This window comes from Medicago sativa, chromosome 6 (genome assembly GCF_051527215.1).
Source record: "Medicago sativa cultivar Bolivia chromosome 6, Bolivia_mono, whole genome shotgun sequence".
Lineage (NCBI taxonomy): Eukaryota > Viridiplantae > Streptophyta > Magnoliopsida > Fabales > Fabaceae > Medicago > Medicago sativa.
In genome coordinates, this window is record NC_140754.1 from 88,636,264 (window position 1) to 88,654,633 (window position 18,370).

The following is an 18,370-nucleotide window of genomic DNA, read 5'->3' on the forward strand; positions in this document are numbered from 1 at the left end:
GGCTAGAGATAAGGTTTAGATTGAGCTTATAAAACCTAAATAATTCTCACTTTCTAAAAGCATGATATGTGTGTTGAGTTAGGTACAATATCCAATATGATATCGAAGTCTATCTTAGGTTCGTTTAGTGTGTCACAATACTTTTCAAGTTCAGAATATATCAGATTGGAAATCCATGATATCAAAGTCTATCTTAGATCTGCTAGTGTGTGTGAGAGAGAGTCGCTTTAAAGATAGCGAATCCAAACCAGAATGTAACCTTGTTAGGATTGAGCTTATGAAAATAGCTTATGTAAATAAATAATCTTTTATTTTAATTTGTAAGCTCTTACTAACGAAAATTGTATCTTCATAAGCTGTTTTTTCTTAAACTACTTTAAAAACATAAATAATTCATAAAAACTTATTTATTTGCATAAGTTGTTTTACAAAAGCTCTAAAATAAACTAATCCAAATGGGCCCATAGTCCGGACTTGACAATTTTTTTTTTAACAAGCAGAACTACGTTATTATAGTCTATACTTGTGCTTATTTATGACTATGCCTACTAAACAACACTCAAATCAAATGGAATGATTTCAATCATGTAAAAAAAGGTCAAATTGATAGATAATTACTTCTCCATTGTTTCTCTTTTCTTTTCAACAAAAATAAAAACAGATTCTGCAGTGTAATAAATCAAACAACTGAATTTGAATGAAAAGACACCACATCAGTAAAATTTTATGATGTTATTGACCTCATTCATTCGTATAGTTCAAAACTCAACTACATATTTTGTTATCCATTTTCCGATTCTTCATCCAACCAAAAAAATAAAAATAAAAACCTTGTACTTCCTTATGCTAAAATTTCAATTTAAAAGTTATGTATTAGAATAAGAATCGGACTTTAAAACCACATTGTTACAAAAACCTTATTAGGTACTATAGCTTGTTGTAAAGTGACATTTTTTGACATTTTGAGTTTTTTTTTATCAAAGTCATGTGAGTGATCATGTATGTATGTGTATATGAATGTGTCTCTGTGTGTTATATGAAAAAAATAAGGATCTTCTAAACAATACACCACTAATACAAATGCATTTAACTTAGGTCACCATCAAGAATTTTCTGTAATTATAGTTTTGGTATGTTGCCCTAACAACCAAGAGAAGACAGATTATGGAAATGTCATAATTTATTTCATGATCAAAATCTAGGTTGACTTTCAATTAAGACATACCAGAGGATCTTCTAATTAGGTTATAACTGATCAGCAAGAATTTTACCAACAATAAGCAAAAAGATGCTCTACATGATACTAGAGGTCAGTAAGGAAAAAATATCAAACTAAAATCCATAAACCCAAATTCATATCATCAATCAACTTATAACTTGGCTTGAAAAAAAACTATGATATATGACAAGCCAATTAGCGTACAAGGTAAAAACCTAATAACAATTGCCATAAACCTCTAGGGTGAAATCTGAGAATAAAAAAGAAAATAATTAACCATTTATTCCTCCAATGGGAAGATGGCTTTCCTTGTAAATGACTACCTGACAAAAATCCATATCGCCTTTGATACCAAGCTCCTCCATCTTCTGAGTTCTCAAGTTAAGCCAAACCAGTTCGTCATCATCTCTTATGAAGAATAAATCACCATTCTTTCCCACTCCAATAGGATGATCAACGCCAGGAAAAGGCCCAAGAATGAAGAGTTTAGTCCAAGACTCCTTTACACCAACTTCACCCAAAATTGATATGTGAAATGTAGCAGATTCGTCATAATGTGAGATCAAAGCAATGTTGTCATTTAACAACGTCAAGTGTATCTCACGTCTAATCTCATCTTCAGAATAAAAAATATCAGTCAAAGCTAAGGGTATGAGTGTTTTACAAAACACCTCCTTGCTTAAGTCAAAGGACACCAAATATGGGTCATTATCTTCATTGTCGTCGTCAACCCACCAATGACACACTCCATTCAAATACACATAGACACCTACATAAGTATAAATAGCACAAGGCATGTCCAAATCAAGTTTCCTCCAAGAGTTATTTCTTAGGCTGTATATCTCCCACACATCGTCACGTGACACGCTAGTTGGCAAACTTAATGCATCACGTTTAAAGTGACCATAGTCAGATGGATGTAAATAATAATGTACATGTCGAATGACCATATAGTCATCTCTAACACTGTCATAACCAAATCCATGAAGCGTATATCGAGAAAACTCATAACGTACCCTGGGCTCTAACTCAGCAGGGCTTTTAGGAAGGACCTTAAATTCGTCGATAGTTGGATTCCATAATACAACATCTGTACAACTACGGTAATGACAAACAATTCCGTTAATAACGGAACCCAATATAAAGCCAGAGTTTCTATGCTCTTTAAAAGGAGGTGGCAAACCGAACTTGACTTTATTCTCAAACCTTTCACCAGAAAGCAAATACAACAATTGAAGATCATCTAATGGACTTGGCAGAGTCTGTTGTAGGAGGAGACATGAACCATCGTCCTCGTAAGCATCAGATATGAAACTATTGCGATACATGTTCATGAAAATAGGGTTTTCAAATAAGCATGACCATGATTTACTTACGGAACTAAATCGCTTCAAAGATTTTAGAGGCAATTTCGAGAGAATGGAAAGTCCAATATCATTATGAATATGATTGCTAACCTTTTTAGTTGAAAGAGAATCCATCGATTTCATCACAGTTGCCAGTGATAGCCTCTGATGCGAAGCACGCTGACAAACTCACCGTAGCTACAGCGATTAGGGTTTTCAAATGATTTCATGTTTTTTATTTACGCTATCAGCTTATATAGAAAAACGAAATTATTGAATTGAGAATTCAAGGGATTTTAAAAGACTTTTTTGTAATAAAAAAATCTAGTGGTATTCAATCAAGACTTTTATAAAATGTAAACAAATCTTGTGGTATTCAATTAAGACAATCATGACTTTTATTTAAAGGCAACAAAATCCGTTGGTATTCAATTGAGATTTCTCATGACTTGTGAATTGTCTATTGGTATTCAAAAGTCTATAGATTTTAATGGATTCTCTAGTATAATGTATTTTGTAAGACTTTTTAGTTAAAAATACACATGACATGCTCATTCAACAATCTCACAAAAAACCTTGAGACTTTTTGAGACATCTATATTTTTGTTTTCTCTTTCCACACTCATAGCCTATTATTATTATTTTCCACACTCATAGCCTATTATTATTATTATTCCGTCATCGTAATTACTCCTTATTCACAATACAGTTGCTTCTCATCGTTGTTCATTTTGTTCATTGTTTTCTCTTTTGCTTCTCGTTGTTCATGTTCCAGTCAAGAAAATATGTTTCTGTGCACGTTACTTACTAATTGTATTTCATACTAATTATATTTCATTTCACTATTAATATTACAGATTCATAAGTGTAAAGTTTTTTCAAGTCAATTTGCTATTCTAATTTATTATGATTATTTGGGTTTTTTTAGCATATATTTTTTGCTGTTATTATTTTACTATACATTAACAAGGAAGGCAACGTTATGTTATTTTGTTGTTAACCATATTACAATTTGATAATTGTTTTCATTCACTCTTGTAATATTGAATTTTTCTTAAGAATTATACAATCCTTTCAATCTTAAAATCTCATAAAATCCTTTGAAATCTTAAAAGTTTATATTATAAATCCATTAAAATCCTGATTAAAAATCTTGATTGTAAAAAGTCTTTTGAATAAAGTCTTTTAAAATCCATCAAAATCAATACAATCACACAGAGACTTTTAAAATCTTTAAGATTCTTTTTTCCAAAACAATCTTTTAAAATCCCAATCCAATACACCCCCCTAATTTTTATTCCAAATCTATTTTTTTTACTCCAAATCTAATCTATATGAGGCGGTTATTTACTACTAATATTTCATATTCTTTTGATTAGTTATCTATTTTATTTTAACACCCGAAAAAAAAGAAGATTAGATTAGATTTTTATATAAACAATAAAAAAAAGATTAGATTAGATTTTTATATAAACAATAAAAAATTGTTAAAAAGAAAAACAATTGTAAACAAAAAAAAGTATAACTAACAGAGTCAATGTTATTAGACTGAGTATTTTCATCTGAATTATAACATTAACTTTTGGGTAATCGGGTTGTGTGTGAGTATCAGATAGTGCTTGTCACCATTTCTTTAATCTTGAGCCAACTTATAATCACAAGGTAAATGAAAGTAGTCAACTGGTGGTTAAATTGACTATCATTAGTTTGGGACTTAGTAAGCTTCATTTGGTTCGATTTTTGCTACCGTTCCTCTTGAAATTCGAATTAAATCAAACCAATGAAAAATGAGTTGTGTTTGTTGTAGGTTCAATCATGTTAACTTAACATTTAAAAAAAAAATTAAAAACTTCACTCTTCATCTATCGACACAAACGTTAAAATCTAATTTTTGAAAAAAAAAAAAGATTAAAAATCAACCCAAAAAAAGTAATAGAATAAAATGTTATGTTGAAATTATATCAATATGATAATGTTATATTTTAACTTAAATTGTTTTTTTTTGTTAGAAAAACGTATTTCAAAAAAGTAAGTGTAGTATGGACTATATGAAGTAATGTTCTTGATTTAACGTCAAAAAAAAAAAAAAAAAGTAATGTTCTTGATTTGGCCAAGGTTCAATCTCGCACCTAAAGTCCATTTACAAATTTGAGCCTTAACAAGGCGTACAAATGCGGTTGTGGATCACCTATGCATGCAAAGAATCGTGAAACACTAAACAATGATTTCAAAGCCAATATGAACTGGTTAGGTAATTCAAACGTGCACCCGACCTTGTGCTAAAAGGGTGTAATCGTGGAAACATCCATACTCAAGCAGCTAGCTGAAAATCTATTAAAAGAGCAATTCACCAAAGAATTACGTACACATTATCATTATAGAAAAAGCCTTAAAACTCATTGAGAATCGATTGATTTAAGTGTTGGAGTGTATTATCTAGTACACAACCTAACACTAGCAAAGAACCATTGTCAACGTCACATCAACTTCATAGCATCCACTCTGCTCGTTTCTTCTAATCGTGTTCAAGATCAAGTAATATTTGAAAGATGTCATAGAAAGGAAGAAGATTTTAATGTATGATTTTTCACAATTATAAAATTATTTCCTGGAATGTTTAATTAAATGTCCTCCTTATGGGATATAATCTTATTGGTTATGTTGATGGCACCGCTGCAAGTCCAACTACAATTGATGCAACCTACACTCATTTTAAAGTACATGATCAATTAATCCTTCATGCCTGTATCTCTTCTATTGATCCCAGTGTAAAATTCACAACTAGCTTCTGACATTTTCACTGAGATGTTTGCAAGCAAAACTCATGCAATAATCATGCACCTAAAAGAGAGACTATATAGATTCATTAAAAGATCAAAATCCATATCTGAATACCTTCATAGTATGAAGGCTTTATCTGATCAATAAGTCATCATGAACTCTCCCTTAGATAATATGGATCGTGTCATCCACGCTTTTGAATGGACATGGTATCGAGTATGGTGAGGTCATTCTAATTTTGCAAGTTATTTAAGGAGGGACAAAATTGTGCCAAAAATATCTCTCGTAGCTATTGCAGTAAAAGGGAGCAATATTTTATAACAAAATTAGAAAACATATAAGCGATCAAACAACACCCAGGTCATGCAATCAAGGTTTGCTACAGCTCAATCATCAAGAAACAACAATATTAGTGTGAAACGTGATAAATTAACACCTGGACGTTGTTCATCCCTCATTGCGGAACAAAAGTTGTGGTTCTAACTGCTAAAAAATGTAACATAAAGGACAACAATTCAATCCGTGAGAGACCTCCTTCGTAAGTTTATCAAGAGATTCCTTATTAAGCAATAAGCATGCTAAGGAACCTTATCTCAATCGTGTTACTTTTGTGATCGATGTACTCTTTTGTGATTGTTCATCTTGCTTCTCTAGCCTGAACATTTTTACCCAACTCTCTAGATTGGGATGCTTCACTTACAACCAAATTGCAGTGTGAATTTGTTTGTAAACTTTAGTCAATCTAGAACTTTTGAAAGTACAATACTTCCAAAAAAAGAACTATTTTTATGTCGTTTGGAGAGATATATTTTAAATAAAAACGTTTTTTCATCGTATTTTTGAACACATGTTCGGTTTTTTAAAATCGTATGATGGGAAAAAGTTCACATGTTTTTATATCGAAAGGTTTAGACGGTCTATAGCATGCAACGGCTAAATTAATTTTGAGGCTCTCAACATCCATCTTTATAAAAAATAAAAATAAAAACTATAAATTTGTTCGGGAATTCAGGTGTGAATGTATAAATTTTGAGTATTGGATTGGTGGAATGTTCAAATTCCAATGTCCTTGGATTGGTGTATTAATTTAGTGTCCTTTCAGTCCGGGTGATGTAGTTAGGGATGTTAACTTAGTATGGAATTGGAAATCTACATGTAAAGTGAGAAGTAAAATCTCTTGGGGTCCTCCTCCGCCAAGCGTGTTGAAATGGAATATTGACGGATAATCAAGGATGAAGCCTGGTCCGGCAAGTATAGGTGGAGTCTTGAGAGATTGTAGAGGCATTGTGTTAGCTCAGTTTGCAGCCTCTGTTTGTGTGAGACTCAAACGAGGCAGAATTCCGCGCAATCATTTTTGCCCTAGAATGAGAGTATTTTGTAAGGATTATTACTTTAATTCACTCTAAATCTATCTTGGTTCCTGCTTTTGGTGTATCTAGTTCTTGTTAGATCTTTCAGGTGCTTTTGGTGTTTTTCTGGGATTGTATAATTCAATGACCCAACAACATATTATGTTATCTATTTTTGAATTTTCGATCCAACATCAAAATGAAAAAAGAAAAAGAAAAAGAAAAGGAACAAAGATGCATGATAACTTCAACATTATCTAGACAGAAACAATAATAACAGTAAAAGAAAAAAAATGAGAAGATTCAACCTGGTGTTAACACTGGACTCATCCAACACGCTTACCTAGTCGACTTGGAACCAAACGATGCATTCTTAGACAAATTTATACGCTTAAAGCAAAACAATTAAAAGACATAATCAAGACCTGAAGAGCAATCAAAAAACCATAACATCCTTCAACTTCAGAGATATAAACAGAAACACATAGCAAAATACACTTTTTTCGATGTATACTCCTTCTGATTCACTTGACAGTATAGTGAATAGTTAAAAAGAATTAAACTGGACATTATAAATTTCATTACTCAAATTACACAACAGAGTTATTTATACAATAGAAATTGTTCTAACTGACTTTAAACATCATTCTTGCACACGAAATAAAAAAACAAACCACAAATAGAAAGATTCATATCATTAATTGTTTTGTAACTTGTCCTGAACATAGTCACATAATTCGCGGTTCGTTCCGGTACGCGGTACGGGTACGGGTTCGCGGTACGCGACAGGAGAAGAATTCGGTACGTATAGGGGTATACAGCTTCGGTACGCTCCGGTTCGTAGTAGTAATAATACCTAAATAAATATAGTGAGCTATAAAAAAAAAGTATTTTTTTTACCTAATTTCTTCTACCAAGTTTCTCACTCTCCACTCTTTGTTCATGTTCTTCTCACTCAGTCCTCAACTCATGGTGATTCATTTTATATTTACTTTGTAGTCTAAACCTTTTTTTCAACCAATCAGCGGTAACCATGCTTTGGTACGCTTGGTTCGCTGGTTTGTGCGTACCAATACGCCGAAGTACCCGAATTCGGTACTCACGTACCAATTCGCAATTCTCCCTTGATTACACGAATTATGTGACTATGGTCCTGAACATAATATTATGATGTATACATGGAAAAAACCTAATAACCATTGCCATAAACCTATAGGGTGAAATCTGAGATTAAAAAAGAATAATATTCAACCATTTATTACCAAGCTTTTTTTGTTTTTGAAAGAAAGGGAAGATGGATTTCCTTGTAAATGACTACCTGACAACAATGCCAGTATCCTTTAATACCAAGCTTCGCCATCATCTGGGTTCTCAGGTTAAACCAAACCAGCTTGTTATCATTTTCTTCCGAAGAATAAATCCCCATTCTTTCCCTCTCCAATAGGACGATGAATGCCCGGTAAGGGTCCAAGAATAAAGAGTTTAGTCCAAGACTCCTTTACACCAACTTCACCCAAAATTGATATGTGAAAAGTAGCCGACTGATTATAATATGTGATCAAAGCAATGTGGTCATTGAACACCGTCAAGTGTCTCATCTCACGTCTAAAGCGTCTCATCGCACATCCAGAATCAAAATTATCAATCAAAGTTGAGGGCATGAGTGTTTTACAAAACACCTCCTTGCTTAAGTCAAATGACACCAAATATGCTTCTTTATCATAATCATCATCATAAGTCCACCAATGACACACTCCATTCAAGTACACATAGACACCTATAAAAGTCGCCATACCACAAGGCATATCCAAATCAAGTTTCCTCCAAGAGTTATTTCTTAAGCTATATATCTCCCACACGTCGTCGCGTGACACACGGTAACTACCATTTTCATCATCACCTTCAGAGTCACTATAATTTTGATAGTTAGATAAATTTAATTCATAATGTACATATCTAATCACGTTACAGTCATCTCTAACACGGTCATAACCAAATCCATGAAGCTTTTTCAGTTCAATCTCATAACGTACCGAGGGCTCTAACGGAGTAGGGCTTGGAGGAAGGACCTTAAATTCGTCGATGGTTGGATTCCATAATACAATATTTGTACCATATTGGCAAAGACACATGATTCCGTTAATAACGGGACCCAATATAAAACCAGGGTTTTTAATCTCTCTAAACATAGGTGGCGGACATAATTTTACTTTCTTCTCAAACCTCTCGCCAGAAAGCAAATAAAACACATAACCATGATCTGATGGATTTAGTAGAGTCTGTTGTAGGAGGAGACATGAACCATCGTCCTCATAAGCAACAGATATGAAACTGTTGCGGTACATTTTCATGAAAATAGGGTTTTCAAATAAACAAGATCATGATTTACTTACGGAACTAAATCGTTTCAAAGATTTTAGAGGCAATTTCGAGAGGATGGAAAATGCAATATCTTCGTGAATATGATTACTAACCTTTTCAGTTGAAAGAGAATCCATCGATTTCATCAAAGTAGCGAGTGATAGCGTCTGATGTGAACCACACTGACACTCACGTAGAGATAGTGTCTGTTGCTAACATGAAATATAGGTTTTCAAATGATTTGTCGTTTTTTGTTTGCTCTATCAGTTTATTTATATCGAAAAACTAAATTAATTTTTACTCAAAATCTTTTTTTGTTATAACACACTTCAAAATCCAAATCTGGTTGAGGCAAATTATTTACTAATATTATTTTCTTATTGAAAGATTACTAATTTTCTTTTGATAGTTATCTATTTCAAAAAAATATATTTTCTTTTAACTAAATTAAATTTTTATTATATATACTATATACTTCAAAAAAAAAATATTATTATATTGTATATAAAGAATATATATATATATATATATATATATATATATATATATATATATATATATATATATATATATATATATATATATATATATGGTTGCTCGCGGTCAAGTTCGCGTATTGCATGTTCCGTCACGCTACCAAATAGCTGACATTTTTACTAAGGGTCTTCCATTGCAGCTGTTCGATGACTTCCGAGATAGTCTCAACATTCGTCAACCTCCAGTTTCGACTACGGGGGTGTATTATAATAGGAAATATTCTTAGTCAACTTTTGTATTGAATAGCCTTTAGTAATAACTTTATGTAAATTAAATAGGCCTTAATTTTGTAGAATCAATCTGATTCAACACTTCTGTATATATACATATTTCATATATGAAAGAGACAAGGCAATTATTCTATTATGGTATCAGACTAGGTTTAGATCCCTATTCTTTCTTCTTCCTTCCAAATTGCCGCCGGCCCTAATCCCTCAAATCACCATGGCCGAAACTACTCCTCCTCCCTCTTCAAAATCAACATCCCAACATGCTGCCCAAACCACAGTATCTCCAATTCATCATGCACTCACTTTTTCTAACATCACAAACTTCATCAAAGTCACCCTTGACATTGAGAAAATCCAATACAATTCATGGTCTGAATTATTCAAAATCCATGCCGAAGCATATGATGTTCTCGACCACATCATCCCCCCATCACCAACCGATCCCACTTCCTCGCTCACTCTCAAAAAAACCAATCCCGGCATATGGAAACGCCTAGATGCCATTGTTTTACAATGGATTTATGGAACTATCTCTACTGATCTCCTTCATACCATTCTTGAACGTAATTCCACCGCTCAACTTGCCTGGGGTCACCTTTTTGATATATTTTTTGATAACAAAAATTCAAGAGCTCTCTACCTAGAGCAAGAATTTTCCAAAGTTTCCATGGAACAATTTTCTGATGCCTCATCATACTGCCAACACATCAAGTCTCTCTCCGATCAACTCGCTAATGTTGGTGCACCAGTTTCCAACGAACGTATGGTGCTTCAACTTGTCTCCGGTCTTTTTGAAGCTTATGACACTGTCAGTTCTCAAATCCGCCATTTTGATACTCTTCCTCCTTTTTACAAAGCCCGTTCCATGGTTGTCTTGGAAGAAACATCACGTGCAAAACGAACGGCTGTTACCACTGCCAATTCCACTTTCTTAGCCGCTCAAGAAGACAACAACTCAGGTAATTCACCTTCTCATCATCCCAACCGCAACAATAACAACAATAATGGAGGTCGTGGCGGTTTTGGTAATAACCGTGGTGGTCGCGGTCGCGGACGAGGTGGAGGTCGAGGCGGACGATCTCATCACTATCAACAAGGATCATGGCAGCAATCACAGGCACCGCAACATCAGTGGGTCTATCCTCCTTACCAGTATCCTCCTTGGAATGCATAGTGGCAGCCATGGGCCACTCCTTCTTGTCCTTATCCTACATCAGGAAATTGGCAAAGACCGGCAGTACCAAATTGTCAGGCTGGTATTCTTGGAGCAAAACCACAACAAGTGCATGTTGCTGCAACTCCGTCATCATATGCACCAACAAATATTCAAGTCGTTATGCACTCTCTCTCTCTTGCTCCTCCTGACGAACAGTGGTATGTGGACACCAGAGCTAATCCCACATGACAGCAAATGGAGGTAATCTTACGTCTTATTCCAATATTAGCAACAATATTATTATCGGTAGTGGTCATAATATTCCTGTTATTGGTTGTGGTAATGCATTAGTACAGAATCCTCAATATCCCTTAACCTTAAACAATGTATTTCATGCACCCAAACTGATCAAAAATCTTGTTTCTGTGAGAAAATTTACCATTGACAATGAAGTTTCTGTTGAATTTGACCTGTTTGGTTTTTCTGTGAAGGATTTTCAGACAGGGATGCCCTTAATGAGATGTAATAGCTTGGGTGATATTTATCCTCTAACCACAAGACCACACTATCCAAGCGCAACACCATCTACCTTTGCTGCTTTATCCAATGAAATATGGAATAATCGTTTACGACATCCGGGAGTATCTATTTTGAGTTCTCTTCATCGAAACAATTCTATCTTATGTAATAAGTTTCGGAACAATTTCTTTTGTCAGTCTTGTCAACTTGGAAAACAAATAAAATTACCCTTTTATGAGTCATTGTCATCTACCTTATTACCTTTTGATATTGTGCATAGTGATATATGGACATCACCAACTCTTAGTTCTGGTGGTCATCGCTACTATATTTTATTTCTTGATGATTTTACGGATTTTTTGTGGACGTTTCCTCTAATAAATAAATCACAAGCTCACTCCATTTTTCTCCAATTTCGTAATCACATTAAAACACAATTTGAAAAAGATATTAAATGTTTTCAATGTGATAACGGAAAGGAGTATGACAACTCTCATTTTCATCAATTTTGTAAGCAAAATGGAATGATATTCAGATTTTCATGTCCACACACATCACCTCAAAATGGAAAAGCCGAGCGAAAAATTCGCACTATCAATAATATCATTCGCACTCTCCTTGCTCACGCGTCACTGCCATCTTCTTTTTGGCATCACGCACTTCAAATGGCTACTTATCTCTTAAACATCCTACCCACCAAGAAACTAGCTCTTCAAACACCAACCACAATTCTCTACAAAAAATCTCCATCCTACTCTCATCTTAAAGTTTTTGGCTGTCTATGTTTTCCCCTCATCCCTTCCACTACAAGAAATAAACTTCAAGCAAGATCAACACCATGTGTATTTTTAGGATATCCATCTAATCATAGAGGTTACAAATGTTTTGAGTTGTCAAGTCGTAAAATCATCATTTCAAGACACGTCATATTTGACGAAAACACTTTTCCTTTCTCAAATTCCAATACTTCCGAGTCCTCATGCTATAATTTTTTGGATACAAGTGATAGACCATTTCCTTATCATTTATTTCAACCTACATCAAACCTTCCTACAAATGAACCTAACTCGCACAACCAGCGTCCCACCATCACGGCAACACCACTCACCACACCATTTTCCATCAATACGACCACACACCAACCAATATTACCTCCATCTCCACAAATACAAACTTCTCCTTCACAACTCACCATTATGTCTAACACGGCATCTCCCCATCAAATACCTACACCTAATCCTATTTTTACCAACCCTTCACCCTCTCCTCAAATGACAACTCGAGCACAACACGGCATCTTCAAGCCTCGTCAAGTACTTAATCTCCACACCTCTAGTTCAAACCAAATTTCTCCTTTGCCTACCAATCCTATTAATGCATTATAGGATCATAATTGGAGAATGGCCATGAAAGACGAATATGATGCTCTTATTGATAATAAGACGTGGGATTTAGTGCCACGTCCTTCTAATGCTAATATTATTCAAAGTTTATGGATTTTCAAGCATAAGAAGAAAGCTGACGGTTCTTTTGAGAGGTACAAGGCTCAGTTAGTTGGAAATGGTTCCAATCAGCAGATTGATGTTGATTATGGTGAAACTTTCAGTCCAGTAGTTAAACCTGCAACTATAAGGACGATTCTAAGTATTGCTCTTTCAAAATCATGGTGTTTGCATCAGTTAGATGTTAAAAATGCATTCCTACATGGGAACCTTAATGAAACTGTGTACATGTACCAGCCTCCCGGTTTTCATGATCCTCAACACCCTGATTATGTGTGTTTGCTGAAGAAGTCTCTCTATGGTCTCAAACAGGCGCCTCGTGCTTGGTACCAACGATTCACTGACTTTGTTGCTACTTTGGGTTTCTCTCATAGTGTATGTGATCACTCCTTATTCATCTACCACCGTGGAGATGACACTGCCTATATTCTTCTTTATGTGGATGACATCATTCTCACCGCATCATCCGACACTCTTCGCCGGTCTATCATGTCTAAACTGAATTCCGAATTTGCTACGAAAGATTTAGGTCCTCTCAGTTATTTCCTAGGTATCTCAGTTACAAGACACTCAGGTGGTATGTTTCTTTCTCAATATAAATACGCCGAAGAAATCATTGAGAGAGCTGCCATGTCCTCCTGCAAACCAGTTTCTACTCTAGTGGATACAAAAGCGAAACTTAGTGGAACCTCATGCAACCCATATCATGATCCCTCTGAATATAGAAGTATTGTTGGTGCACTGCAATATCTTACTTTCACACTACCTGACATCTCTTATGCCGTTCAGCAGGTATGCCTTTTTATGCATGATCCAAAAACGCAACACATGACTGCCTTGAAGCGAATCATTAGATACATTAAAAATACATATAGAAAATGGACTTACTTCAAAAAAAAAATATGGACTTAAAAATACATGATTTTGGATTGACTTTTTCATTAACTATTTTACATTTTAGTTAAAATATTTAATTTATTACTGGCGAAAAGACGGGAACGTGAGTACCCGTCTTTCCGCTCTTTTTATTGCGCTAAAATTTGAAAATTATGAGCTATGTTTTTTGTATGAAATTTTGATTTTGATTAAAAGTAAAAATATTAATGATTTTTGTGTTCATATTATAACAAATCAAACTAACCATGATTATCTATTTCAATGACGTCAATAATATAACAAAAAAATATAATCTAAAAAGTTGTTTAAGAGTATAATTGGGATAATGAAAAAGTAAGTATAAAGTACTCATTTAGTTTATTACACTTTTTAGATAATAAAGGAAAAAGACCAAACATATTTATTTTTACTTACATATATATACTCATATCTTGTTTGTTATATTTTTTTTAATATTTAAATTTATTCTTATCTATTTGTTACATAAGTTATTTGTATTGAAAATTGATGGAAAGAAAAATCCAACCCAAAAGTGTTGAAAGGGGTTGTTTTCTTTATATATAGTAAATACAAATTTTATCTTTTAATTATATTATGTACAATTTTATTTAAAAAAATTAAATCTTATTAAAATAGGAAATATTCCACTACAATAGGAAAAATATTATCAATATCTATATTTATAAAATTTCTTATTTTGTCTCTTTTGGGTTGACTTTTTCTCCTTCCAAAATTATCCTCAAATTTCAATACGAATAGCACGTATAATTTTTTTTTCTTCCCGCTAAACCAGGAGAGAGGACATGCATATAGGAGAAGCAACGACATCCCAACTAGATTGGCACCTCGATGAACTCTCATCCTATACCACCAATCTCAAATTTTATTAAAAAAAAGGGGGAAAAATACAAGAGGAGGGACTAAGCCAAAACCCTCGAAGAAAAAACAAAAAAGCGAAAAAACAGAAAAGAAGAGCAAAAAAAAAAAGACAACCGCCTACGGAAATCTAAAATATGATGTCGAATCCAGAATATAGCAGATTACAATATGATATCGAAAAAAAAAATATCCAATATGATATCGAAGTCTATCTTTGATTCGTTAGTGTGTCACGGTACTGTTCAAGTCCAGAATATAGCAGATTGGAAATCCATAATATCAAGGTCTATCTTAGATAAGCTAGTATGTGTGTGCGTGAGTGATCATGTATGTGTATATGTATGTGTCTCTGTGTGTTACATGAAAAAAATAAGGATCTTCTAAACAATACACCACTAATACTAATGTAAATTAGGGGACTTAAAACCTATTTAAGCTAAATACATACAAATGCATTTAACTTAGGTCACCTTCCAGATGACAGATTATGGAAATGTCATAATTTATATCATGATCAAAACTAGGTTTACTTTCAATTATGACATACCAGAGGATCTTCTAATTAGGTTATAATTGATCCACAAGAATTTCATCTTGTCTAATACCTGGATTCATCCACAAGAGTTTCTAACTTAACCAACTGAATTGTGGTACATCAGACATTATCTTACTAACTCAATTAATATTTAAGCTTGTTTATAGATTCTTTCAATTTGAGCCAAACACTCAACAATACATATATGCTACCTAATTACAATATCACACCTAAATCTCAGAATTAGCAAACCTTGAGAAAACTCAGTTATTAGGGGGGGAAAACAAATTCCTCCTTATACATGTTGAGGAATCCTACCCTATGGAGGTGAAGGACAGCTACCCTATACTATGAACGATCCTTCTTAGATATGTTGAGAAATCTTAACTTCAACACAGTTGAATTTTACAAACAATAAGTAAAAAGATAGAGTTAGATTAAGCATGACAGAATCCTGGAATGAGGCTTATTAGCTTATCAAGTTCCCAGGATATCAAACTGAAATCCATAAACCAAGATTCATATCATCAATCGACCGTTTATAACTTGTCTTGAAACTAACTATGATATGCGCAATTGACAAGCCAATTAGCATACAAGGTAAAAACCTAATAACAATTGCCATAAACCTCTAGGGTGAAATCTGAGAATAAAAAAGAAAATAATTAACCATTTATTCCTCCAATAGGAAGATGGCTTTCCTTGTAAATGACTACCTGACAAAAATGCCTACTGCCTTTGATACCAAGCTCCTCCATCTTCTGAGTTCTCAGGTTAAGCCAAACCAGTTCGTCATCATCTCTTCTGAAGAATAAATCACCATTATTTCCCACTCCAATAGGATGATCAACGCCAGGAAAAGGCCCAAGAATGAAGAGTTTAGTCCAAGACTCCTTCACACCAAGTTCACCCAAAATTGATATGTGAAAAGCAGCCGATTTGTCATAATATGAGATCAAAGCAATGTTGTCATTTAACACCGTCAAGTGTCTCATCTTCCATCTAATCTCACATCCAGAATCTAAATTATCAATCAAAGCTAAGGGTATGAGTGTTTTACAAAACACCTCCTTGCTTAAGTCAAAGGACACCAAATATGCGTCATTATCATAATCATCGGCATCCCACCAATGACACACTCCATTCAAATACACATAGACACCTACATTAATCCTCATACCACAAGGCATATCCAAATCAAGTTTCCTCCAAGAGTTGCTTCTTAGGCTGTATATCTCCCACACATCGTCACGTGACACGCTAGTTTGCAAACTTAATGCATCACGTTTAAAGTGACCATCACTTTCAATTTCATAGTCAGATAGATGTAAATAATAATGTACATGTCGAATGACCTTATAGTCATATCTCTAACATTGTCATAACCAAATCCATGAAGCATATATCGAGCAAACTCATAACGTACCCTGGGCTCTAACTCAGCAGGGCTTTTAGGAAGGACCTTAAATTCGTCGATAGTTGGATTCCATAATACAACATCTGTCCAACTACGGTAAAGACAAACAATTCCGTTAATAACGGAACCTAATATAAAACCAGAGTTTTTACGCTCTTTAAAAGGAGGTGGCGAACCTAACTTGACTTTATTCTCAAACCTCTCACCAGAAAGCAAATACAACACTCGAAGATCATCAAATGGACGTTGCAGATCTAGAGTCTGTTGTAGGAGGAGACATGAACCATCGTCCTCGTAAGCATCAGATATGAAACTATTGCGATACATGTTCATGAAAATAGGGTTTTCAAATAAGCATGACCATGATTTACTTGCGGATCTAAATCTCTTCAAAGATTTTAGAGGCAATTTCGAGAGAATGGAAAGTCCAATATCATTATGAATATGATTGCTAACCTTTTCAGTTGAAAGAGAATCCATCGATTTCATCATCGTAGCGAGCAATAACCTCTGATGCGAAGAACACTGTCAAACTCCACGGTAGCGTTGGAGTAACATGCAATTAGGGTTTTCAAATGATTTCTCGTTTTCTATTTACGCTATCAGCTTATATAGAAAAACGAAATTAATTTTTACTCCAAATCTATTTTTTTTACTCCAAATCTAATCTATATGAGGCGGTTATTTACTACGTACTGATATTTTATATTTTGATTAGTTATCTATTTTATTTTAACACCCGAAAAAAAAAGATTAGATTAGATTTTTGTATAAACAATAAAAAATTATTAAAAAGAAAAAACAATTGTAAACAAAAAAAAAAAAAGTTTAACTAACAGAGTCAATGTTATTAGACTGAGTATTTTCATCTGAATTATAACATTAATTTTTTGGTAATCGGGTTGTGTGTGAGTATCAGATAGTGCTTGTCACCATCTTTTATTTCCTTTTTATTTTCAAACACACCAATATATGGATTGATGGTAACCTTTAACAACCGTGCTTTCCTCTTTACTCTGTGTTTATAGATTGAAAATATGAATGTCATTTATATTTATTTTTTCTCACAAGACATTGTGATTTGTTGTTTTCTTTATCTTTAGCCATATGCCTTTGTCTTTCACTCTGTTGTAAATCTAATTATTTTACATTTCTTATGTGTTACAAAATGAGCTTGAAGATGAATTGGGAACATTGAATTCACTTGCATTTCTTATGTGTTACTTGATGCCACTGTGTTTTCTATTATGTTACTTTATCAGATTTTATGATTAATTATTTCCTTTTAATGTTACTTCTTATTCTCATCTTTTATATCTAATCCTAGCAAACATTCTTACCCTAATTCTCAACCCCTAAACCTACTTTTTTGGCTCCAATCTATCCCGGCCGTTAGATCGTTGTAATTAAGGGGGTTAGCATATCAGCCGTTGATCAATTCTCACTCCTTGAAACACAACACACGCGTTTCTTCTTTCTCAAAACAAGCTTGCGTTTCTTCTTCTTCCTCTTATCATCATCACCACCACCAACCCTCTCCCCCATCCATCGGCGGCGACCAAGCATCTCACATCACACTCCACCCATCGGCCGCAGCCATCTCTGATTCCAACAACACTTTTGCACACTACCATTCACCGAA

The 18,370-nt window shown here is 33.9% G+C and overlaps 1 protein-coding gene and 2 pseudogenes across 1 annotated transcript; all 3 read right to left on the minus strand.

The window, feature by feature from the left end:
• Positions 1 to 1,491: 1,491 nt before the first annotated feature.
• LOC146917952 (F-box protein CPR1-like) lies at positions 1,492 to 2,700 on the minus strand. The gene has a single exon (XM_085721967.1). The coding sequence runs from the start codon at positions 2,698 to 2,700 to the stop codon at positions 1,492 to 1,494; it is 1,209 nt and encodes a 402-aa protein (XP_085578093.1).
• Positions 2,701 to 7,953: 5,253 nt separating this feature from the next.
• Positions 7,954 to 9,193, minus strand: LOC146917953 (F-box protein CPR1-like; annotated as a pseudogene).
• A 6,437-nt stretch (positions 9,194 to 15,630) lies between these two features.
• Positions 15,631 to 17,208, minus strand: LOC146917954 (F-box/kelch-repeat protein At3g06240-like; annotated as a pseudogene).
• Positions 17,209 to 18,370: the final 1,162 nt, after the last annotated feature.